This window comes from Podarcis cretensis (assembly GCF_951804945.1).
Source record: "Podarcis cretensis genome assembly, chromosome: 15".
Lineage (NCBI taxonomy): Eukaryota > Metazoa > Chordata > Lepidosauria > Squamata > Lacertidae > Podarcis > Podarcis cretensis.
This window is the reverse complement of record NC_137185.1, coordinates 2,490,351-2,515,911: the sequence shown is the minus strand read 5'-3', so window position 1 is coordinate 2,515,911 and position 25,561 is coordinate 2,490,351. Positions and strand designations below refer to the sequence as shown.

The 25,561-nt window shown below is 50.0% G+C and overlaps 2 protein-coding genes across 2 annotated transcripts in view; one reads left to right on the top strand and one right to left on the bottom strand.

The window, feature by feature from the left end:
- Positions 1-5,004, bottom strand: part of ABR (ABR activator of RhoGEF and GTPase) — a 121,290-nt gene extending 116,286 nt beyond the window's left edge. The window contains exon 1 of the mRNA XM_079955461.1: positions 4,401-5,004. Coding sequence (XP_079811587.1) covers positions 4,401-4,989 — 589 coding nt within the window. The 5' untranslated portion in view covers positions 4,990-5,004. The remainder of the gene's footprint in view (positions 1-4,400) is intronic.
- A 17,321-nt stretch (positions 5,005-22,325) lies between these two features.
- BHLHA9 (basic helix-loop-helix family member a9) lies at positions 22,326-23,317 on the top strand. Its single transcript, XM_079955987.1, has one exon. It carries the CDS (start codon positions 22,343-22,345, stop codon positions 23,045-23,047), a length of 705 nt encoding a protein of 234 aa, XP_079812113.1. The 5' UTR covers positions 22,326-22,342; the 3' UTR covers positions 23,048-23,317.
- The last annotated feature ends 2,244 nt before the right edge of the window (positions 23,318-25,561 follow it).

The window sequence follows — 25,561 nt, the reverse complement described above, 5'->3', positions numbered from 1 at the left end:
TGACGATAAGCGAGATTGAGGGAAACATAAAATTTGTGGAGAATAGATTAAATTAACTGAACAAAATTTAAGAATATAAACAAGATGATAAATTGCTGGAAAAAATTTATAACGATGTAAGTGGGAGTGGGAGATGCGAGGGAGTCCAAAGAAGCTCTGAAAAATGTGTTATGATTCATGTTACATTGTTTATTATTTTTGCATTTTGTATTCTAAAAAAATCTTAATAAATATTTATTAAAAAAAAAAAAAAAAAAACAAGTGGGGAGGGAATTGGCCAAGCTGCATGAGATAATCTCAGCTTTCCTTAAAAAAAACTGAGCTACATTTATGTATCTGACAACAGCCACATGGATACTACTAGCCCAGAGATGGAAAGAATAGAGTCCCTAGCCTAGACAGCATCTTAAAAAGCAGAGACATCACTTGCCAACAAAGGTCCGTATAGTAAAAGCTATGATTTTCCCAGTAGTGATGTATGGAAGTGAGAGCTGGACCACAAAGAAGGCTGATCGCTGAAGAATTGATGCTTTTGAATTCTGGTGCTGGAGGAGACTCTTGAGAGTCCCATGGACTGCAAGAAGAACAAACCTCTCCATTCTGAAGGAAATCAGCCCTGAGTGCTCACTGGAAGGACAGATCGTGAAGCTGAGGCTCCAATACTTTGGCCACCTCATGAGAAGAGAGGACTCCCTGGAAAAGACCCTGATGTTGGGAAAGATGGAGGGCACAAGGAGAAGGGGACGACAGAGGATGAGATGGTGGGACAGTGTTCTTGAAGCTACCAGCATGAGTCTGACCAAAGTGCGGGAGGCAGTGGAAGACAGGAGTGCCTGGCGTGCTCTGGTCCAGGGGGTCATGAAGAGGCGGACACGACTAAATGACTAAATGACGACAACAACCACAGAGAAATGGCAAACAAAGCTGATGGACTATGCCAAAAATGGCAAAGCTGACTGGAAAACTCAGAAAACAAGAGGAGAAAAACTTTTTGAAAGAATGGGGGAAATTCTGTAATCTATTTAGGAGACACTGTAAGCAGATGGAAATATTAGCAGGATTCTAATTTCACTTGTAACGTAACAAATGCTATGGATAATATGGATGGATACAAAATATAGATTATATGCAGTTTTAAATGTTGATAATAGGACCCATGGAGTGGATGTCTGGTGATTTAGAGAAATCTCTATATATGGATATGTATTTGGTATTGTTATAAATTTATATTTGTAAGATCAAATAAAAACGATTTTAAAAAAAAAGTTGAGCTAAGCTGCTAGTCCCTGTGGTTTCAAAGTTGAAGCTGAAACTAGCGCAGCCCCAAGGAAAGACACTTCTGACAGTGGAATGGACTGCCTTGGGAAGTGGGGGCCAAACTCAATGACCCTACAATTCTATGATCCGGCTACTCCAGACAGCCCTAGGTGTGCACAGGTGCGCGCGCGCACACACACACGCAAACAAGCAACAACCCCACAGGAGGAACCCAGCTGAAAATGCATTCCTGACCCATTTGACTCAAGACTGCCTACTCTGTCCAGCAGCGGCTCGCAGGGGTTTCGGGCAGGGAGTCTCTCTGGACACGCCAGTGTGGATTGAATCGGGGACCTTCTGAAGTCAAATTGGTGCAGGCAAAAGAAAACGGGTTGCCTGGCGCCGTTGTGAGCTCAGGCGACTAACCACCCATCCAAAGTGGTCCACGCAGGTGGGCGAAATAAGGATTCGGCCAGGTGCAATTCCACCTCCCTGCCACTGCCAACGTTCAAAATGAACCAGGTGTATTTTGCACCTGGCAATCGGCTGCTGGCGACCGCGTGAAGATGCCTGGGTGCCAGAATGGCGCCTGGCAGCTCTACCATCTGGGGTCTTGGTGCCTAGCTTATTATACACCTGAGTTTCTAACAGTGGGCTTCCAATGAGAATCACACAAGCAGGACCTGAAGGCAGCAGGAACTCTCTTGACTTGCAGTTTCCAAAAACTGGCATTCAGAGGCACTTACGGCCTCTGGCTGAGGATGGAGAACAGAGCCATTGGGCCTTGTGGCCAGCAACAGCTTTAACCTCCACGACTTTCCTTAACCCGCTTTCAAAGCTGCTGATTTGGGCGACCTGTCACTCTCTCCGGTGGGAGCAGACAGCGTAGCCGTGCTGCGTGACCAAGTCCTTCCTCTTGACTTTGCAGAATCTCCGACTTCTCAGCTTCATCAGATGGCTCCCGAGTTGCATGAGAACTGAATCGCCTCCCACCTGGTCCTTGTTAATGGGACCTTCTTCTCCTCGCAAAGGTCTTCTGCTGAGCTGGGGTCCTCCCCCCCCCCTTACTATCAGGTCAGATTCTCTGCCCACCCAGGCCAGGGTTGCCTGCTCTGAACGGCAGCGGGTCTTCAAGATCCCCTGCAAAGGCCCTTCCCACCTCTTGTCATCTGAGCTGCTTACATTTCAAGCACACGCCCCCCCCCCCCAATATTCTGGGAACTGCAGTTCACCCCCCACAGAGAACTACAGTTCCTGTGTCACCTTTAAACTGCAGTTCCCAAGCTTCTTCAGTGGAGGAGGAAAATATGTTTTAAATGTATGGTGTGTAGGCAGCCTTGGGGTTTGGGGGGGTTGCACCTGGGACCTTCTGCATGCCAAGCAGCTGTCCTGCCACTGAGCTGTGGCCTGATGGGATTTGGAGTCCGGCACCCCTTGCCTTGTGCCATGACATTCAGTACTTCTGCACCAAAAGACTGAATCCCGTCTTAATCTTTAATTTCCCTCTAACCCAAACCCTCCCTGTAACTGCAGGTGTTTTGGGGAAGGTGTGGCCACTCAGACATGAGGACAGGGCCCTCTGTACATGCTCAGGGGCACCTTGGGTTTCCATTACTGTAAAGACAACTCTATATTGAGTGTTAGCGCTGAAGACTGGCTTGGACACCCCAGGACGTTTCCAGCAGGGATGAATCCCGTAACCCCCTCAAAGCGATGTGTGCGTAGCTGAGAGAAGATTTGCCTCTAGGGGCCAAATTAAAACCGGGCAATAACATGCTCTTCCTGAAAGTCCTGGACCTATTAAGCTACTTTGACAGCGGCATCAATCCTGCTCTCTCTGAGGAGCTGCCTCGGTCTTCCCTGGAGAGGCTTTGCGGCTGGCAGAACAAAAACAAACCCAAGTCTTGCTTTGAGCAATGGGCTCGGTTCCAGGTCTGATTATTGAGGCTGAGCCGGGGATCTGCAATGCTGGGCTGTGGGGAGGTTTGCACCCAAAAAACTGTTGTTGTTGTTGATAATAATAATTTATTTATAAAAACAGTTTGCCTACTGCTTTGTCATAAAAGAATATACATCAAAGCGGTTTGCAACTATAAAGCCATAAAATGTAACCATAAAGAAGTTTAAAGAGGGCATCCATTAGCCTTTGTCGAAGGATGTATTATTAATTTCCTGCAGAGGCACTTAATTTGTTGTTGTTATTTATTTATCAAGGGATGTTGATTCTCCAGCAAGTTAAGGTAGCAGTGTTAGAAACTCAGATATATAAGCTAGGGGCAAATGGCTCCTTAAACCAAAGTTACAGTCGCCAAAATGGGATATCAGATGAAGGACTGACGGTGATTGATGCTCGGTTAAACATCTGGTTAGTTTATATGGCAACCTTGAGTTAGATTAAGAACTTAGAGAACTTAAAGAAGAAAAGTCACTAAATCCAGGGACAGTCCACATATATATTGGCTCATTCCTAACTCTTTTTCTTAATGGTGACCATTCATAACGTAGGAATATTCTTCACAGCTGTGAGCAGGGCAGTGAGGGTGGGGTCAGTGAAGACAAACTACAACAATTAACTGTAACGTGTTCACTGCTCCTGCTCAGGCTGCACAGAAAAAGCACTTTGGTTCCTGAAATTCATTCAGATAGAATGTAAGCGTGAGAATTCTACAGGATGTGGTCTTAGTGTGTGAAAACAGCCCAGATCCAATGGCAGGAACTTCCAGATGGAGATTGTTAGACACCATCCCGCCGCCTGGGCATCCTCACTTTGATAGCCTGGTACAAAATGTGCCTGGCGCCAGACGCCCCCAATGGGCAAGCAGGACCTGAGCATAAGAGCAACACTCTCCCCTCCTGCGGGTTCCAGCTACTGGCATTCAGAAGCAGAGCCATCCTGGCCAGAAGCCAGAGATAGCCTTTTCCTCCACAAGTGCCAGACAGCCCAAAGATGTAGCAGTTAAGTCCCAAAGCTGCGGTCATATCCCAGGAATGACATTGTTATAATAAAACGGGACAAAGCCAAGTCACTTCAATGGAGCTTCCCTGGGCAGATGCAGTCTACCAGTGTCTTTCTGGAAAATGGGAGAGAGACTGAGGGTGGGGTGGGGCGTGCCAGGACCCCTTCTCCTCGCCCGGAGACCTACCTACGGACGAAGCATCCTCGTGGTCGGAGCTGGTGCAGCTCCAATCGCTGCTTCCTCCTCCTCCTCCTCCTCCTCCTCCCGCTCTTTCGGGGTCGCAGCTGCAGCCGGGAGACTCGCTTTCCTGGACCAGGCGCAGGTGGCGCTCGGGGGAGCCGCAGCCGTCGGGGAGCTCCCGAATTGGGGGGCGTTTCCAGAGGCGAGGGGGCGGCGGCGGAGGCAAGCGCCGGGCCAACGGGGGCTCCCCCGGCGCCGAGTCGTGCGCCCTAGGCGCGCCGGGGCTGGAAAGACCCTTCGGCGTCTCCTTGTGCGCCCCGGGCGCGCAGGGGCTGGACGGGGCGGGCGGCTCTCCTCCGCCTCCTTCTCCTCCCCGCCGCTGCAGCGCCGCCTCCAAGTAGACCACTTTGAACTTCTCCTCCTCCAGGGCCCGCTGAAGCCGCTGCAGCGTCCGCCGGCACCGGCCCAGCTCCTCCTCCATGGAAGCCACCGAGTGCAAGCGCAGTGCCGGCGCCGCCTCGTCGGGGAACTCGAGGCGCCAGTGGCGCTCGAACTCCGCCACCGCTTCTTCTCCTTCTCCCTCCGGGTCCCCCATGGCTGGGCGCCGGGCCCGGATCGGGGCCTCCCGGGGCGGAGGGGCCCTTGGCGAGGATGGAGAGCCCCGTCCCCCGCTCCTTTGCGCGGAAGGTCTTCGCCCGTCCGCCTCCCCCGGAGCACAAATAAATTCAAACTTTCCCCAAAGTTTCCTCCTCCTCCTCCTCCTCCTCCTCTCGCTTCGGGAGCTTCTTCCGCTCTCGGCGCCCTGGGCCAGCCCCAATCTCCGCCCGGAGGGATCCGCCCAGCAGGCGGGGCTGCAAAGGCCGGCTCAGACTGCTGTCCCAGGCCCGGGTGAGCGCGCTTCTTCTGCGTGCAAAAAGACGCGCAGGACCCCTAAGGCGCGGTGCACGCGCTTGCTAAAGAGCAAGAGTGGCTGGGACCCCCCCCCCAAAAAAAAAACACACCAAAAATCCAAACATGAAAAAAGGGTCTGAATCGTTTCCTCATATTTCTAGAGAAATGTGTGTCTGGTTGCCTTACGGCAGTGATGGCCAAACTTGGCCCTCCAGGTGTTTTGGGACTACAACTCCCATCTTTCCTGACCACTGGTCCTGTTAGCTAGGGATGATGGGAGTTGTAGTCCCAAAACAGCTGGAGCAGCCGAGTTTGGCCACCACTGCCTTACAGGGTTTTCAAAACTCGGGTCGCCAGCTGTTGTTGGACCACAACTCCCATCATCCCTAGCTAACAGGAGCAGTGGTCAGGGAAGATGGGAACTGTAGTCCGAAAACTGCTGGAGACCCAAGTTTGGGAAACCCTGCTTTCCAAAGAGAACTTGGCGGCTGCTGTATCAGGCCCAAGGGGGCCCATCTCGTCCAGCTTCTGGCTTTCACAGCGGCCAATCAGGTGCCATCTTTGGCTACCTGCTTCCACCACCTCTGATCGCCACTGCAGTCAAGTGGAGTGTGAGGCAGTGAGATACACACGGATGAGAGAAGACACCAGGGGCCGACATCCTGTTCTCTCAGTAGCCAAATGCTCCGAAGAACCTGGGAACCTAGATAGACTGCCTCTGGATCTGGAGGTTCCATATGAAGAGCTAGATCTGGGCAAAAAAGCCCATTTGGTCCCCCAGCACCCTGTTCACACATGGGCCAAACAGATGCCACAATGGGAAGCCCACAGGCAGGACTTTATTCCAACAGCAGCTCTCCCCCCTCTTGTGATTTGCAGCAACCAACAGTGGAGGGAGAATATAGCCATTGTGGCTAGAAGCTACTGATAGCCACTCACTTGAATGTCTTTAAAAGATTAGACTAATTCATGGGGGATAATAAGGCTATCATTACCTCATGTGGCCATGAGTTCCGCAGTTTAACTCTGTGCCTTGCGAAGGACTTTCTTTTGCCTGTCCTGACTCTTCCAACATCCAGCGTCATCTGCTTTTATTATAAACCTCTCTAAAGATCTCCATTTCTTTGCTCTAAATAAGTAGCTGAAGGGTGCTTTCAAAAGGCTGCTCTTTTGTGGGATGGGTGCATCTTAAGCATGCACATTTTTGGGCGACATCACTGTTGCAAAAAAAAAAAATGTAATCAGAAAGCTCTGAATAGAAAACAAAAACTGCTGCCAATGTCCCATTTGCAAAATCTGAACAATTGTTTACAACCTTAACACACACACACACACACACACACACACACACAGAGTTTGGAAGCACTCTGATTGGAACCCAGAACCTACTATTCATTCTGACTGTCACATAAAATGCACAAACTCAAGAGATATAAACTGGGAGGCAGTGTGGAGTAGTGGTTAGAGTGTCAGACTAGGACCCGAGAGAGACCAGGGAGCCAGACACTGACCTAACCTACCTCACAGGGTTGCTGTGGGGATTAAGTGAGGAGGGGGAGGAGAACCTTGAGTGGAGAAAAAGGTGGAAGTACCGTATAAAAGCAATAAACAAAGAAACAAACAAATAAGACCAGTCACCGAGCTTCTTAGCTATTCTGAACAAAATGTGCTTGAACTCCCTTTCTCTTTGCCTGCTCAGAATCACCCTCTGTCAGTGGCGTAGCGTGGGTTGTCAGCACCCGGGGCAAGGCAAGTAATTTGAGCCCCCTAACCCGTGGATTTGCGCCCCCTAACCATAACCCCCAGATGTTGCGCCCGGTGCGGCCGACCCCCCGCACCCCCCACGCTACCCCACTGCCCTCTGTTCCCAAGGCCTCTCCCTCCTCCCGACCAAATTTGGACTGTGGGCCAGGGGTGGGGGGCCGCATTCCCTTCTGAGCAACTCCACAAGGGCCACCTGCCAGGGGTGGGCGGGGCCCAAGGCCAAAGGGGGCGGGACAAGTGATGCAAGTCATCCTTCTTGTCTCTCTGAATGCTGCTTTTCGTGCCCAAACCGTCTCCCAGCATAATTCGCTAACCAGATTTAAATGGCGCTGTGGGTTAAACCACAGTGCCTAGGACTTGCTGATCAGAAGGTCGTCGGTTCGAATCCCCGCGATGGGATGAGCTCCTGTTGCTCGGTCCCTGCTCCCGCTAACCTAGCAGTCCGAAAGCACGTCAGAGTGCGAGTAGATAAATAGGTACCGCTCTGGTGGGAAGGTAAACGGCGTTTCTGTCCGCTGCTCTGGTTCGCCAGAAGTGGCTTAGTCATGCTGGCCACATGACCCAGAAGCTGTACGCCAGCTCCCTCAGCCTATAAAGCGAGATGAGCGCCGCAACCCCAGAGTCGGCCACGACTGGACCTAATGGTCAGGGGTCCCTTTACCTTTGCCTTTACTAATAACAACAGCCCAATGGCAACGTCTCATGCTGATCCACCAAGCAATTGGCTGATCAGTGCCTGACAGACAGTGCGGTGTAGTGGTTAGAGTGCTGGGCTAGGAGGACCCAGGAGACCAGGGTTCAACTCCCCCACTTGGGGTGACCTTGGACCAGTCGCTGCCTTTCTCAGCCTGACCTACCTCACAGGGTCGTTGTTGTGGGAATTAGACTTGAGGCAGGGAGAACTATGTACACCCCCTTGAACTTACTGGAGGAGCATGGGAGATATAGAGGCAATTAAGAAATAAATAAGTCATTCCTAGTGAAGTCCCAACAATTAAAAAACATATACAAGAACATCTGCCAGATGACAGCAAAGGAAATCCGGACATCTCCAAAGCAAAATTCTGACCCCCGGTTAACCTCGTTTGTTTTTTAGTAACTGAGGTTGGGGGGCTGGCTGGTGTATTCCGCCCCCCGCCCCCGGCTGTGGCACCCTGCTGGACAGCACCCCTACTTCTCCACCTGAGCTCCTGACCCGGCCACCTCCGGTCTTCTCCATCGCCTGCCATCGCTGTCTTCCACGGCAAAGACAGCGCTGGAGACAAGGGCTGCTGCCTCTTTGATCCGCAGCCGAGGACAGACCCACACCGACACCCCACACGGTTTGGGGGTCTCGCTCTCGCCTCCCGAGTTCACCAGCCTGGAAACAAGAAGACGGGGGTCCCTCCGCCGAGTTCTTCCAAGGGAGCCTCGCTCCTCACCGGCTTTCACAGCCCTCCATCCTCGGACTTCTGGAAAAGCCCCCCTCGCTCGCTGGAAGAAGATCAGGCTTGCTTTGGTGGAAGCAAATCAGCCGGTTGCTTTTCATTCATTCAAGAAATGGACCCGAAGCTCGCAACAAGCGGTCGGCTGGGAAGCGGCACCGGTGCGCACATCCGCAGGCGCGCACGGAGACCTTTCCTCTCCCGGGTTCCCCCCTCCTTTCGCTGCCCCACCGGATCAAATGAAATGGATTGGATGCAACCAGCTGGCTTGAGGAAGGGGAGGGAGGTCTGCGCAATAAACAAGCCTTCAGTGACACTGGCTAAGTGTTTTCCTGGATCTCCTCCCAGTGCTGATGGAGCAAGATTTTTTCCCCTCTTTTCTTTTTAACTCTGCCACATGCATTAGAGCCAGCTTCCTCCCTGGGGGATCTGCTGGACGTGCGCCACGGATGTGTCTCCAAAAGCGGCTCAGCCTGAGCAGCAAGCGGCCGAAGTGCTTTGTTGTTGTTGAGTCGTTTAGTCGTGTCCGCCTCTTCGTGACCCCCTGGGCCAGAGCACGCCAGGCACTCCTGTCTTCCACTGCCTCCCGCAGTTTGGTCAGACTCATGTTTGTAGCTTCGAGAACACTGTCCCACCATCTCGCCCTCTCTCGTCCCTTTCTCCTTGTGCCCTCCATCTTTCCCAACATCTGGGTCTTTTCCAGGGAGTCTTCTCTTCTCATGAGGTGGCCAAAGTCTTGGAGCCTCAGCTTCAGGATCTGTCCTTCCAGTGAGCACTCAGGGCTGATTTCCTTAAGAATGGAGAGGTTTGATCTTCTTGCAGTCCATGGGACTCTCAAGAGTCTCCTCCGGCACCATAATTCAAAAGCATCCATTCTTCGGCGATCAGCCTTCTTTATGGTCCAGCTCTCACTTCCATACATCACTACTGGGAAAACCATAGCTTTAACTATACGGACCTTTGCTGGCAAGGTGATGTCTCTGCTTTTTAAGATGCTGTCTAGGTTTGTCATAGGGACGCAGGTGGCGCTGTGGGTTAAAGCCTCAGCGCCTAGGACTTGCTGATCGAAAGGTCGGCGGTTCGAATCCCTGCGGCGGGGTGCGCTCCCGCTGCTCGGTCCCAGCGCCTGCCAACCTAGCAGTTCGAAAGCACCTCCGGGTGCAAGTAGATAAATAGGGACCGCTTACCAGCGGGAAGGTAAACGGCGTTTCCGTGTGCGGCTCTGGCTCGCCAGAGCAGCGATGTCACGCTGGCCACGTGACCCGGAAGTGTCTCCGGACAGCGCTGGCCCCTGGCCTCTTGAGTGAGATGGGCGCACAACCCCAGAGTCTGTCAAGACTGGCCCGTACGGGCAGGGGTACCTTTACCTTTACCTTTAGGTTTGTCATTGCTCCGAAGTGCTTAGTAAAATAATAATAGCATGTGTATGAGTGTGTGTGAGAGAGGAGGGCCAGGGTGGTGTAATGGTTAGAGTGTTGGACTAGGACCTGGGAAAGACCAGAGTTCGAATCCTCTCTCGGTCATGAAGCTCACTGGGCGACCTTGGGGGCCAGTCACAGCTTCTGTCAACCTAACCTACCTCACAGGGTTGTTGTGAGGATGAAATGGGGGGGAAGGAGAGCCAAGTACTCTGCCTTGGGCTCCTTGGATGAAAAGGCGGCATATGCATATTAATTGGCACCCATCTGTCTCTGGAGACAATGGCAGAGTGTGCTTTGGGGGTGAAGACAAACTGTCAGAAGCTTGCAGCGCCTGCTGTGGCTGTAGAGACCGATACAGGAGAGACATGTTTTGATGCAGCCGGGGCAAAGGAAGGCATCCGGCTGTGCTGCTGCAGATGTACTATGGCGTTTTGTCTCTCTGTGCTCCTCCCAGAGGGCATTCCTCCTTTGGTCACTGCCATGGATGCACAACTTGACTGCCTTTCTCCAGGCACTGCGGTCATTTGCAAGTTGCCAACAGGTAAGACAAGTTGGGAGATGGTCACAACAGCTCAGTCGCTAGAGCATGAGACTCCTAATCTCAGCGTCATGGATTCAAGTCCCACGTTGGGCAAAAGATGTTGGGATACTGCCAGGGAGACAGGGGCATCAGGCAGGCCCCCAGCTGGCTCCAGCCACTGGCCGGCAGCTGATCACCTGTCTCCCTTGGAACAGCATCAATCAGTGACACGAGCCTCAGATACGTTTAGAGACCCGTGCACGCTCTATCAACAGAGTGTGTAAATCTTCTCACAGCAGAAGAGGCGGACAGAGCCATGTGTAAGCAGTATTTTACAGCAGTTTATTCAGCAGCAGGAACAAAGAAAAAACATGTCTGCTTCCCTTCGTGTCCAGCAAAACAGCAATGCAAAAGCTACATACAAACGGAAGTTCCCAGCAGATCTGTGCTGGAAGTAAACAGGCACGTGAGACACAACAGTCATGGCCTGTACCCTTTTAAGGTGGAACGGAACTATATCCTAACAAAAGATTTCTGAATTGCAGCAGGTTGCAGTAGATGGCCCAACTCTACAATTCAATGATTCTATGATTTGGGGGCAGCTGGCAGAGAGCAATACTGAGCTAGGACCCATTATAAGGCATCTTCCTACATTCCTCTTTAAATCAGCCTTTTTTACGGAAGTATGAGGACTAGGATCTTGTTTTGTTTTATTTTTTAGGGGAAAGGTCATAGCTCAGCGACAGTGCATCTGCAGGACAAACCCGCAAACTTCAGCTCGTGGAATTTGGTGTGAGGCAGCGAGACCACGGTTTCCGTTGCCTCACCTTCTACACCAGCCTCCTGCCACATCAGCCGTTTGAATCTTTTCACCCCTGCTACACCTGGCCCTTCTTGTGATGCCCTTTCAGCTCCCAAGATCCTGTGGGCAGCAAAAGTCCAGGACACCCCCTACCCCCCCCCCCCCAGTGTGGACACAAAGGCCGTCATTTTGCAGAGGAGCAACTTAAGCCTGCCTTTTGCCAGCTGCAAAACCTTTCATTTTTGCTCTTATTCTTGTTCTAGAAGGGACTGCTGCCTCCCCCCACAAGCGCCCACTTGACAGCTCCCATCAGTGGAACTGGCACTGCTACAGGGGCCCCATGATGCCCATTTTGCAATTCAAGGAACTCAACCTTTTTACACTTTGGAACTCCCCGCCTGTTGACACCACTGCCCGCTTTTTGGCAGCTGCTGAAAGCATTTTTGTGAAGGCAAGCTCACCTAGATGTTCAGAAAGCTGGTGCAGGTTTTAATCTGTTTCTTGGGTATTACTATTTTAACTTTTCAAGAGTTTTAAATGTTTGTTGTTAGTCCAGAGGTAGCGTTATTATCAATTTACGATGAGGTGGAAGGTTCACAGGCTATGAAGGACTTGCTCACAAATTTATTGACAGCTGCACGAAATATTATAGCTAAGAAGTGGAAGGGGCAAGCAGAATATAAAATGGAAGAATGGTACAAAGAGGTGTGGGATATAGCTATTAATGATAAATTAACACGTGCCATTAAGGAAAGATGGGGAATATGCAGGAGAAATGATTTCGAGGAGATATGGACGGTGTTTGTAGAATTTGTACTGTTAAAATGAAAAGGGATCAAACCAACGCAAGAGGTGTTGAAATTTAGGGAAGTTGGATAGTTACAATGGAATAGTCTTGGTGGTGGGGCGCACGTTTTTATTTTTACTTATTTATGATAATTACTTTGTAAAAAAAAATAAAGAAAAATAAATTTTCAAAATAAGTAGGGGGGAGGAAATTGTCATTATTATTTTTTAGTGATTTTTTTTGGGTAAACCATTTTGAGATAGTTTATAAATACACACACACACACACACACACACACTATATATATATATTACAATCAAGCAGTGTATACATCTTAGGAAATGAAATGAAATGAAATAAATAAATGCAGCTTGCTAGGCTGCCTTATTTCCTCTAACAGCAAAGACCGCTGGTTGGGGGCCAACAGAATCGGACCCCCAAACAGAGCCCCTGAGAAACGAGAGCAAGTTATTAGCATGCTCAGCTTGCAGAAATACAACACACACACTATTTGCTTTTTTAAAATGAAGGTGGAAGGGAACCCAACATCAGTTCACTGAAAATGGAGCCAGCTCAGTGGTCATCCATAAGACACTGAGCAGTGAACATCTGCTAAAAAAGACCAAGGGGAAACTGAGGCAACGGCGGGGGGAGGGGGGGGAGAATAGACCAGCCTGATCCCCAAACAGCTTGGTGAGGAGGCACACATTACTTGAAACAGATGGCATTGATTTCTATTTTTAAAAATGCACGATAGCTTAAATGTTTAGGTGCAAATTTAGGAGAAAATTGCTGTCACTGAAACAGACATCATGCAACATGTGTCTCCAGGGCGGGGGAAAGTGTGCTCAGATATGTGCCTCCCCCGTTCTATTTCTCATTTATTGCATTAACATCCCACTTTTTTCTCCAAGGAGTTCCTCATTCAAACCCCACAACAACCCTGTGAGGTAGGCGAGACTGAGAGGCAGTCATATCCAGCGAGCATCATGGCCAAGTGGGGATTTGAACCCTGGTTTCCCAGGTCCTGGTGTGACACTCTAACCACTGCTCCAGGCTGCCTGTCAGCTGCTGGAAAGAAAGAAAGAAAGAAAGAAAGAACACCACAGTTTTTCCAATTTGGATGGGACAGCCTTTCTGAGAGATGGCTCCTTCAACTCAGAGGACTGTCTTCCATACAGCAAGATGCACAACCGCCCTCGATGTATGCGCTGCAACATTTTGTTGCAGTCGCCACTTGCTTTTAAAACCAAGGCAAATACATGGGGTGTGGCTCAGGGGCAGAGCACCTGCTTGGCATGCAGAAGGTCCTATATTCAATCCCTGGCATCTCCTGGCAGGGCTTGGGAACAGGACCTCAGGGTAAATACCTTCTTGTGGGTGGGTGAAGATGCCCTATAATATGGTCCGCAAGGTGGTGCTTGACATCACTTACAAAAACTCTGAATCTGATAGGTAAAGGGAAAGGGACCCCTGACCATTAGGTCCAGTCGTGGCCGACTCTGGGGTTGCGGCGCTCATCTCGCTTTATTGGCCAAGGAAGCTGACATACAGCTTCCGGGTCATGTGGCCAGCAGGACTAAGCCGCTTCTGGCGAACCAGAGCAGCGCACGGAAACGCCGTTTACCTTCCTGCCAGAGCGGTGCCTATTTATCTACTTGCACTTTGACGTGCTTTTGAACTGCTAGGTTGGCAGGAGCAGCGACCGAGCAACGGGAGCTCACCCCGTCATTGCGGGGATTTGAACCACCGACCTTCTGATCGGCAAGTCCTAGGCTCTGTGGTTTAACCCACAGCGCCACCCGTGTCCCTCCTCTGAAACTGATAGCCTTGAGCTAAACAATAGCAGGGGGTCTAATGATGGGAAAGAACCCTGCCTGAAACTCCAGGCAGCTGCTGCCAGTCAGTGTAGACGATATTGAGCTAGATGGTCTGACTCAGCAATAAGGCAGTGTCTCTGCACTTCAGAATACCTTCCCGTGTCTTTAACACAAAGGCAGAGGACGTTTGTTAAGGAAATGACAACAACTTTATCCCCGGCTTCCGGTAGGAAGCTCAGGGTGGCCTATATGGTGTCTAAGCATTCACAACGACCCTGTGAGGTAGGCTAGACTGAGGCAGTATGACTGGCCCAAGGTCATCCAGGGTGGTATGGATTTGAACCCAGCCTCCTTGGGTCCGTAGCCTGGCACTCTAACACGGGGTGGCCCAAGCAGCGCTTTACATACGTTGTGGGACTCCAATTCCCACCAGCCCCAGCAGCCAGCATGCCCAATGGTCAGCGGCGATGGGAACGAGGGTACAATAACATCTGGAGGTTTGGTAACAGTTAACCCAGACAAACCTAAACAAACCTAGACAGCATCTTAAAAAGCAGAGACATCACCTTGCCAACAAAGTTAGTTAAAGCTCTGGTTTTCCCAGTACAGTAGTGATGTATGGAAGTGAGAGCTGGACCATAAAGAAGGCTGATCGCCAAAGAATTGATGCTCTTCAGTTATGGTGCTGGAGGAGACTCTTGAGAGTCCCATGGACTGCAAGAAGATCAAACCTCTCCATTCTGAAGGAAATGAGCCCTGAGTGCTCACTGGAAGGACAGATCCTGAAGCTGAGGCTCCAAGACTTTGGCCACCTCATGAGAAGAGAAGTCTCCCTGGAAAAGACCCTGATGTTGGGAAAGATGGAGGGCACAAGGAGAAGGGGACGACAGAGGACGAGATGGTGGGACAGTGTTCTTGAAGCTACAAACATGAGTCTGACCAAACTGCAGGAGGCAGTGGAAGACAGGAGTGCCTGGCGTGCTCTGGTCCAGGGGGTCACAAAGAGGCGGACACAAGGAGAAGAGGATGACAGAGGACGAGATAGTGTTCTCGAAGCTACCAGCATGAGTTTGACCAAACTGTGGGAGGCAGTGGAAGACAGGAGTGCCTGGCGTGCTCTGGTCCAGGGGGTCACGAAGAGTCGGACACGACTAAACGACTAAACAACAACAACCCAGACATCCTAAACTCAGCCCTCCAGACGTTTCGGGACTGCAATTCCCATCATCCCTGACCACTGGTCCTGTTAGCTAGGGATGATGGGAGTTGTAATCCCAAATATCTGGAGGGCCGAGTCTGGGGATGCCTGAGTTAACCATTAGACCACATTAGCTCACAAGCACCTGAACTTCCTAATTCTTCCACCAGAGAGAGCCAGAACACAATGCAACCTTTCTTTCAGCGATGGAAGCGGAGGAGGAAATCTAGAGTCACCAAAATCAATGAAAAGCGAGTGTATTAAGGAGGGGTCCATCTCTCGCCGCTGCCCCCCAACTCTGATGCGTCCATCAAAATGCCTCCATCAAGCAAGGATGAAACGAAACAGGCACCTTTATCCTGCATAAACTTACAGAAGGTGGGGTGTGTTTTTTTTACCACCCCACAACAAGTTGTTAAAAGGCTGAGGAGCCCCCGCCCTCCCTCAACGAGAGAGAGCGCAACGTGGCTTGCTTTATGTATTTACTCATTTTATTGGACGTTTGTCAGCTGGAGCGATCGGAGCTACTTAGCTAAATTAAACCGGCTAACATACAATGGGAATTGCACGAATTGATTTAGCCTTGCTGGCATCCTGTTTTGCCAGGGAGGGGAAAGGACAGCATATTTCCCATGACGTAGTTAGCCCAAGCCCCCCAAGAAAAAAATAGATGACCCCTCATTGTCAAAACCATTTGCCACAGAAGGCGTTCGCCCACACCCAGTTGTTGAGGGGCAGGGTCCATTTAGCCTGGGTGGGTGGGTGGTGTCACCGTGCTACTGACTGCCCTGCAGGAATGACCTGGCCGCAAATGATGGGAGAGGAAGAATGAGCAACCAAACCCCCAATTGAATATATCCCCCCCCCACAAGACTACTTGGCAATGGTGTTGATCCATACACAGCCCCCCTCCACACCTCACAAGCCCAAACAGATTCAGATTACTTCTTCATGCTGCACGTAGTTAAACTATGGAACTGCCTGCCACTGGAGGTGGGAATGGCCAGCAACTTGGATGGCTTAAAAAGAGGATTAGACAGGTCCTGCTTGCTGGTTTCCCTTGGGGGCATCTAGTCGGCCGCTGTGAGAAGAGGAGGCAGGACTAGATGGCCTGATCCTGCAGGGATTTTCCTGGGTTCTTTGATTTGTGGAGAATGAAATCCTGCAGCAGAAGATGCAATAGGACCATCGTAGCTACGGGACCGGTCTGCCCCACGGAGGACCTTAAGGTTCATAAACAGCAACACCCTAGAGGTCCCGGGCCCTAAGGAAGTTAGATTAGCTTCAACCAGAGCCAGGGCCTTTTCAACACTGGCTCCAGCCTGGTGGAACGCTCTGTCTCATGAGACCAAGGCCCTGAGGGATCTGATTTCTTTCCGCAGGGCCTGTAGGACAGAGTTGTTCCACCTGGCCTTTGGCTTGGAATCAACTTGATCCCTTCCTCCTCTTTCCTTTTTCCTTTCTCCTTCTGTGATGAACTCCTATTTGGGGACTTCCCTGGCTTTTTTTCTGGCCCACGTAGGACCAGTCTGGCTTTTTTTCTGGCCCACGTAGGACCAGCCTTGGTGAAGACTTGACGTATTCATCCCCAAAAAGTTTTTGATTTGAGTTTCTAGTGAAATGAGGCTGCATTTGAATGTGGTACTTTAATCTTGTTTTTAAGCTGTATTTTAATCAATTGTTTTTATACCTGGTATTAACCACCCTGAGCCTGGTCTTGGCTGGGGAGGGCGGGGTATAAATAAAATAATAATAATAATAATAATAATAATAATAATAATAATAATAATAATAGTTTTTTAATGCAAAGCTGCTCTCTTGGCACAGCCCACCTGGGTTGGTTGCTAGAGGGGTGAGGAGGCGACCCCACAGCGCCCCATTTGTGTGGGGCGATGGGCAACCCAGATTAACGTTTTGCTTTGCCTGTGGCTGAGTGGCTGCTCCGCAAGAGAAAACAGCCCCAGAGGGAGGGAAGGGGAGAGGCCTTGGCTTCTCAAAGCTTACTCCACAGGGACTAGCCCCTTGGGCGCAGCCTTTAGTTATAGGTGGTGGAAGCACGATAGATTAGCTCTGGGATTAGGGAGAGAGTCTCTCAAGGTCTGCAATCAAAGCATAACAGCAAGGAAACCAACCTTAGTGAGCTGATAGATATTTAAAAAGGGCAGGGGGGGTGTTCATAGAGACGTCTTCTATCCCTGCTTGATCGCTGTTTTTTTCTTTGGTGGGGGAGTCCTTGTTAGTGGCCCCTTGTGGCTCAGGTGCACAGCTCAGATCCACCATAGAATCCACCCGATTCTATGGAACATCCAGCTGAGGTCAAACAGGCTCCCTCCCTGTTGAACTTCCGGTGACTGAATTTTAATTTTTTAAATATTAATTAGCAGGCAGTTTGAGCAAATTCTGATTTCATAGCGTTAACTGATTTTTCTTTTCACTGTATTGAAGAGCCTGTGCACTGCTTAGGGATGACTGTAATTAAGCGGTATATATTTATAAAAACGGGACGCAGGTGGTGCTGTGGTCTAAACCACAGAGTCTAGAGCTTGCCAGTCAGAAGGTCGTCGGTTCGAATCCCCGCGACGGAGTGAGCTCCCGTTGCTCAGTCCCTGCTCCTGCCAACCTAGCAGTTCGAAAGCACGCCAGTGCAAGTAGATAAATAGGTACCGTTCTGGCCGGAAGGTAAACGGCGTTTCCATGCGCTGCTCTGGTTCGCCAGAAGCGGCTTAGTCCTGCTGGCCACATGACCCGGAAGCTGTACGCCGGCTCCCTCGGCCAATAAAGCGAGATGAGCGCCGCAACCCCAGAGTTGGCCACAACTGGACCTAATGGTCAGGGGTCCCTTTACCTTTACCTATTTATAAAAACAAATGGTGGGCTTGAGTGGAGCTTCCATATCTAGATGCCATTTACCCATGAATACCAGATGCTAGGGAAACAACCATTGAGGAATGGTTACTACCTTATTGTCCAGTTCCCAGGACACCGTGCTGTCCATCATCGGAAGCAGGATGTCCGGGTGGGGGGATGGAGTTAGACAAATCCTGATGTGGTTCAAGCCTTATTATTATTTTAAAAAACCCAAATACTTTGTCTTGTTGGCCAAAGCCATGATATTTTTTTTTGCTGGTGCCCCAAACCTGTTTGTTCCTGCCTCACTTTGCACCCCTGCTAAACTCAGGTGCCTGTCTCTTAAAATTCACTCAGCCACCCATCCCCACTGCCCCTACATGCCCCACATATTCAGAGCTAGGAGAGGTCTTTTTCGGAAAGCTGCTCCCCCCTTCTCTGAACCACAAGATTTACGGTGTGACAAGAAATCATCCTGACGCTAGGTCCGCCCGCCACCCATTTCTGGGTGCTCAGGCTTGTAAATCTTGCCAACAGGGTGGAAAGCGATAAATCAAAAGGGGGGGGGGTTGGAGGGGGAGTTCCCTGCCCTGAATCAAACACACACACACACACACAATGCTATATTTGCACAAAACCTGAAATGACAATGGCAAGAAAACTAGGCTGTGTACGGGTTCTGTGAGCAGGTATTTGCTAAGAAGAAAATAAATGTTAATGGAGACATAAAGTACAGGTTTAAGTGGAGCCTCTAAGTTCAGCAGCAGTCTACCCAGTGTTTCTTGCAGGCAGCGAGAAAGGAGTCAGAGATGGGGACGTGATAGAAGTTGAATAATGCATGGCATGGAGAAAGTGGATAAAGGGAAGTTTTCCTCCCTCTCTCCTAACACTAGAACTCGGAGAGATCCATTGAAGCTGAAGATTCAGGGCAGATAACCTAATAAATAATAATATTTTAAATGTGCTTGTGGGAGGGGGCGGTTATTGTTTCGCTGTTTCTGTTTTAACTATTTATTTGTGCTTCTGTCTTGTGAACCTCTCCTGAGATCTTGTGATGAAAGGCAGTATATAAATCTAATAAAACAATAAGATAATAAAAGATAAAAGAAAGTCATTTCGCATACAGCAAATAGCTGGACTGTGGAACTCCCCGCCACACAATGGCTGGAGGCAGCCATGCTTCTGAATCCCAGTTGCTGAAAACCACAGGAGGGTAGAGTTGCTCTTGGGCCTGGATCCTGCATGTTGGTTTCCCTTTGGGGCATCTGCTTGGCCTGATCCAGCATGGGCCTGACCCCACATGGGCTCTCCTTATGCCCTTACATTCTCCCTCCCTCCTCCATCTCCCAAGCTGCAAGGTGCAGGAATTTGCTCAGGGGGTCCCAGTCACGCCCCCCGCCCAAGGACCAGGAAGGAAGGGCGGTTGCGAGACAGATTGGAGCAGGTGATAAAAGAGGCCGGGGAAATAATTTGCTCCCTGAAAACAGAGACCTTCCTGTCCCCTTTTGCGGCGGGACAAGGACCTCGGGGCAGGCAGTTGTCTGGGCTAGCTGCCACCCGGCTTTTGGGCTCGACATTCCTAGGAGGCTGGAGGTGGTGTGACAGCAGGCAGGGAGGCAGTATGAGCAGGCAGCTGCAATCCCCTCCCTTTTAATCAATTCGTTTCCCCAAAATGAATGTGCATCCCTTTCCAACTCTCCATCTTCCTGAAGGCAGTCGTGGGCCGAGCTGCAAATGGGATTCCTTCTAGTTACGTCTAGTTCCTTCACGTCTACGATCTAGTTAGTTATTCTGCTCTGGTCAGACCTCACCTGGAGTACTGTGTCCAGTTCTGGGCACCACAGTTCAAGAAGGACACTGACAAACTGGAACGTGTCCAGAGGAGGGCAACCAAAATGGTCAAAGGCCTGGAAACGATGCCTTATGAGGAACGGCTAAGGGAGCTGGGCATGTTTAGCCTGGAGAAGAGGAGGTTAAGGGGTGATATGATAGCCATGTTCAAATATATAAAAGGATGTCACATAGAGGAGGGAGAAAGGTTGTTTTCTGCTGCTCCAGAGAAGCGGACACGGAGCAATGGGTCCAAACTACAAGAAAAAAGATTCCACCTAAACATTAGGAAGAACTTCCTGACAGTAAGAGCTGTTTGACAGTGGAATTTGCTGCCAAGGAGTGTGGTGGAGTCTCCTTCTTCGGAGGTCTTTAAGCAGAGGCTTGACAACCATATGTCAGGAGTGCTCTGATGGTGTTTCCTGCTTGGCAGGGGGTTGGACTCGATGGCCCTTGTGGTCTCTTCCAACTCTATGATTCTATGATTCTATGATGTTCTGCTGGAGTGTGCTGTTGCAATTGTTGGAGCGTATCACACCGATCCTGGCCTGGCTGCACGGCCTGCCAGATAGCTTCCGGGCCCAATTCAAAGTGCTATAAAGCCTTAAACAGCTCAGGACCGCAATACCTCAAGGATAGTTTATACCTCTCCCCATACAGTGGTACCTCGGGTTACCGGTACATACGCTTCAGGTTACAGACTCCGCTAACCCAGAAATAGTGCTTCAGGTTAAGAACTTTGCTTCAGGATGAGAACAAAAATTGTGCCCTGGCAGCGGGGCGGCAGCAGGAGGCCCCATTAGCTAAAGTGGTGCTTCAGATTAAGAACAGTTTCAGGTTAAGTACGGACCTCTGGAACGAATTAAGTACTTAACCCAAGGTACCATGTATATACTGCCCCAGACCCTGTAATCATTCTTTGAGGCCCTTCTTTGTGTGCCTCTTCCACATGAGGTCTGGAGGGTGGCAACATGAGAACAGGGCCTTTCCTGCAGTGGCTCCCTGTTGCAGGATTTTCGGCTGCTGCCTTCATTATCCATCTTTAGGCACCAGGCTGAAATGCTCCTCTCCAACCAGGTCTTCGACTGATTAATATTCTACAGCCTTTTAAATATGTTTGAGGGTGATTATTGTTTTGCTGTTTTTGATTAAACCACTTATTTGTGTTTTTACCTTTTTATTTTTATTTTGTAAATCGCCTCAAGGTCACGTCTAATAAACAATAACACATAACAGACATCCTTGCTGCAGTCAAAAGGTGAGAAACGAGTTTGTTATTTTTAAGATCTTTATCAGCTTCAGAAAATAAATTTAAAAGCGCCAGACAATCGGTCCTTTGCACAATTGATGCCTAACAAACCTCTGGAACTCCCTGCTACAGGAAGTTGCAACAGTCACTATGCTCAATTGAAAATATGCATAGGATGGCACTCCTAGATGAGTTCATGTGCAGGGTTGCACCGAGGATACAGTAGGGCAGGGGAGAGACATTAAATGCCCCCTTGATCTCCGTAGTTGGAAGGCGAGAGATGCAATATAACCTCAAACAAAAAATGTTAACAAAACTGACAAATTGCTGTGTCCTTGTTAGGCCTACAAACCTGAGAGGCAGCTCCTCCAACCTTTTATCAGCCTGTGTCTGATTTGTGTCCAGTAATTGATCACAGCAATTACTACCTGTTCCGTTTGTCTCTTGCCATGCTCCTGTTTGGACCTTTTGAAGCCATGGCTAATTTCAGGGTCTGCATCCAATAAATCAGCTGCAGGGACCCCCGAGGGAACGAGGAGGATGGGAAGGGAGACTTCAAAGGGAGGCATGTTTTACACCTGCCTGGTTCTTCATGGACGCTGGAATCTCGCCTTGCCAAGAGGCCCAATTTATTTTTATTTTTAAAAAAGAAATTGGTGGTGGGGGAGAGGCCTAAATTAATAGCTAGCCACAGACATCTGGGAGAAAGGGGCCAGTGATTTAAAGACAGTGTCTTTTCCTGGGAAGGCAACCAAGGTGCTTATTACAACTTTTGGAGGGTCGAAGGGCTGGCGGGAAAGGAAATTCCGTCCTGAGTGTATGCAGAGCCTGGCTGCAGGATCAGGCCAAAGGGGGCCCACCTAGTCCAGCATCTTCTTCTCACAATGGCCAACCAGATGTTCCAACAGGAAGCTTGCAAGCAAAACCCAAGCAGATCAACAGCTCTCCCGTCCTGTGGCTTCCAGCACCTGGCATTCAGAAGCTGCCTTTGTCCGGTGTGCTGGATACAATAATTTATGTACACTGCAAAAGCATTTGACTCGTTCCACAGTATCGGGAGCTCTTGTTAGACAGCCCACCCTGCAGTGTAGGCAAGGAACTCGAGTTGGAGTTGAGGGTGTGACAAAGAGGCAGAGTGGTGCAACGAGGTGGGAAAATCTGGTCTCCACGCGAGCGGCTTCCTGAATAAGCTGGTGCCTCTAACCCCAGGATACCTGGAGGCTGGTGATAAAAAAGGCTACCTGGGACGGGATTCCACGTGGTATAATTAAATCTCAGCCTCCAGGAGTTTGGAGGAGGAGGAGGAAGAAGAGAAGGAGGAGCCTGGTACACAGGACTGTCCAGCAAAGATCTGCACGGGGAGAGGGAGAGAAATCTGAACAGAGAGGCTCAAAAATGCCCAGAGCTGCTCTGAGCCACCTGGAAGAGCCAGACCCCTGGGAAGGAGAGGCACGAGGTATGCCCAAGCAAAGGACCCGCTTCCTGCAGCCTTGCAAGGCCAAGTCCTCGGCCTTCCCTGGAAACCTCGAGGAGGCCCCAGAGAAGCGCAGGGTCCGGCCCATGCGCTCCAAAGCCCGGCGCATGGCGGCCAACGTCCGGGAGCGCAAGAGAATCCTTGATTACAACCAGGCCTTCAACGCCCTGCGGCTGGCCCTCCGGCACGACCTGGGTGGCAAGCGGCTCTCCAAGATTGCCACCCTCCGCCGCGCCATCCACCGGATCGCCACCCTCTCCACGTCCCTCCGGTCCGGGCCTGCGGTGGGGTGCTCCTGCACCCATGCTGAGTGCCAGCCGACCCGGGGCGAAGGCAGCTTTAGGGACAGCCAGCCCAAGCTCTTCCAGCCTCGCTGGGATCCTGGATACAGTAAGGGGACCCCATTTCAGCCCAGTGCGACAGCATGCGTGAAGTACCTCCCTGAAAACGCTTACCATCACTTCGTCGAAAACCCCAAAGAGGGCACTTATGGATCCAGCCCTGCCTGTTGTCCAGCCGGCACCCTCCTCCTGGGGGGCCGAGCCCCCTACCAGCAAAGACTTGCAGACAGCGGCATTCAAAGTTGCCCTTCTGGCCATTTTCCCTGGAAGTACGGCTTGTTCTGAGATGGAGACTCTCAGCCTTCTTCATCCTTGTGGTCCTGATGGTGAGGGCACGATCCTCTGCTTCCCCTGAAGTTGGATCGGGACAGTTTTCCTAGGATCTCACATTGACCCTTGCAGACTTAGAGAAGTTGCGTTCTCAGGATTTCACATTTCCTCTGGCTGAGTTTGTAAAGGTATACAGATGCTTTTTTGACTGTACCTTCGTGGGGCAGAGACCTATCTCTTAAGTGCTCCAGCTAATTTGTAAATATATACAGTGGCTTTTTGACTGCATGCTCCTGGGGAATCTGTAAAATGCCATGCACACTGATGGAACTGTATAAATATATTATATTATGATCTTGCAACCACTGGATACTGCAGGAATATTTGTGTCTTTAGGATGTTTTAGGTTCACAGAGAGGCCACCCGCCTTTGTGACTTTTCCTGAAATAATCTGATGCCTGCTCTGTCAGGCTGATGGAATCACTGCCCTGATCTGGAGGGCAGCCTCACTGCAAAGCAGCTGAGAGGCGGCAATATTTCAAAGGGGCGTCAGAGGGGTACCCACCACCAGGATGTGAGCCTCAGATGGTTTTCCACAAGGGAACGTGGTCCTCGTACCAGATGTGGAAGCTTAACCACTACCAGTAGAAACACTGACTTGGGAATAAGCCCTACAGAACTCACTGGGGCTTATTTCTCAGTAGATATCCATGGGTTGGCACTTGTCAGCATCACTACAGTTCAGGGCGCAACTAAAATGTGGGGGATGAGATGTGAACCAGCTGGTGTCTTAAGAAGGAACAGAAGGATTCCAGCAGAGACATTTGAACACCAGCGCAGGCAGCAAGATAGGTGTGGTTTGTTTGTCTGTTTAGATCTGTTGGGGCATAAACTCTAGAACCTGTAATCCACAAAGGGTGCGCCAGGGCATGCTAAGAGTGCTGCAAGATGAAAGTTAATTAAATAATCGAAGGCCAAAGCATTTTGGGCATGTGTCCCTTCTCTTATTTCGCCTCTTACTAATCCAGACTGTACTGGGGGATTGGGGCACGTGATGGCGATGGGAAGTAATTCTGCTCTACCAGGGTGCGGACGGATCAGGGATTTCTAGCTGCGATTCCTGCATAGCAAGGGGTTGGACTAGATGACTCAGGGGTCCCTTCCAATGCTATAATACAGTGGTACCACGGGTTAAGAACTTAATTCGTGATGGAGGTCCGTTCTTAACCTGAAACTGTTCTTAACCTGAGGTACCACTTTAGCTAATGGGGCCTTCAGCTGCCGCCACCGCACAATTTCTGTTCTCATCCTGAAGCGAAGTTCTTAACCCGAGGTACTATTTCTGGGTTAGCGGAGTCTGTAACCTGAAGTGTCTGTAACCTGAGGTACCACTATACTATGATTCTCTCCACACACACACACACACACACACACACACACGTGTCTGTTGTGCTGCTCTGGCCTTGCCTACTTCTAATTAGGAGAGATTTCCTACCATCGCATAGAAAAACAGAGGGACAGATGGATTTTGCTGGAGGCAATCATTATTTCTCTCACGCATTCTTTAAAAACATTCATGTGTAAGAGTGAAGATGGCCTCCCATTTTAATTCAGAGATTTTTCTGTTGCTGGGTTTTGTTTTGTTTTGTTTTGTTGTTAAAAGGATGAGCTTTAGCTATCTGGAGTTGGGAGACACACTGATCTGCAACGATATAACAGAGTCACTTGATAAAACCAGTTGCTGTGTTTCTGTGACGTTCCTTTTGCCCAGCCGCTGAGATCCCCGTGCCATTATCTGCAATGTACTTAACATTATCAGTATAGTTGTCGGTATCGTACAGTTATCTGTTCACTGTCCTGAACGGTGGAGAAATTTGTTTCCCCAAATCAATATAACCTCCTCTTTATTTCTGAGCAATATTGGGAAGGGCTGTAGCAAAGTGACAGAGCACCTGTTTTGTGTGCAGAAGGTCCTAGGTTCAGTCCCCGGTGGCATCTCCAAGTAGGGCTCAAAGTGTCAGGGCAGATAAAAGAAAGGACTTCTTCACGCACCTATGGAACTCTCTTCCACAGGAGGCAGAGATGGCTACCAATCCAGATGGCTTTAAAAGAGGATTCACATAGGAATTCATGCATTAGTATCGATGGCTACCGGTCATGATGGCTCTGCTCTGCCTCTGCAGTTGGAGGAAGCAATGTTAATTGCTGGAAACTGCAGCAGGGAAGAGGGATCCTGTGTTCAAATCCTGCTTGGCATCTGGTTGGCCACTGCGAGAAGAGGATGCTGGACTAGTTGGGCCAAGGGCCTGATCCAGCAGCCTCCCCTTATGTTATGCCATTATTCCCTGCCTTGAAAGCGTGGAGAATCCCTTCCAGACAGCATAGAGAGCTAGATGGAGCAATGATCTGACTCAGTGAAATGTGTCTTCCTGTTTAGATCAGCCGTAAATTCATGAGGACTGGAATCTTACTTTGTGTTACTTGCGGGCTTCCCATTGGGGCATTTGGTTGACTGCAGAATCCAGGAAC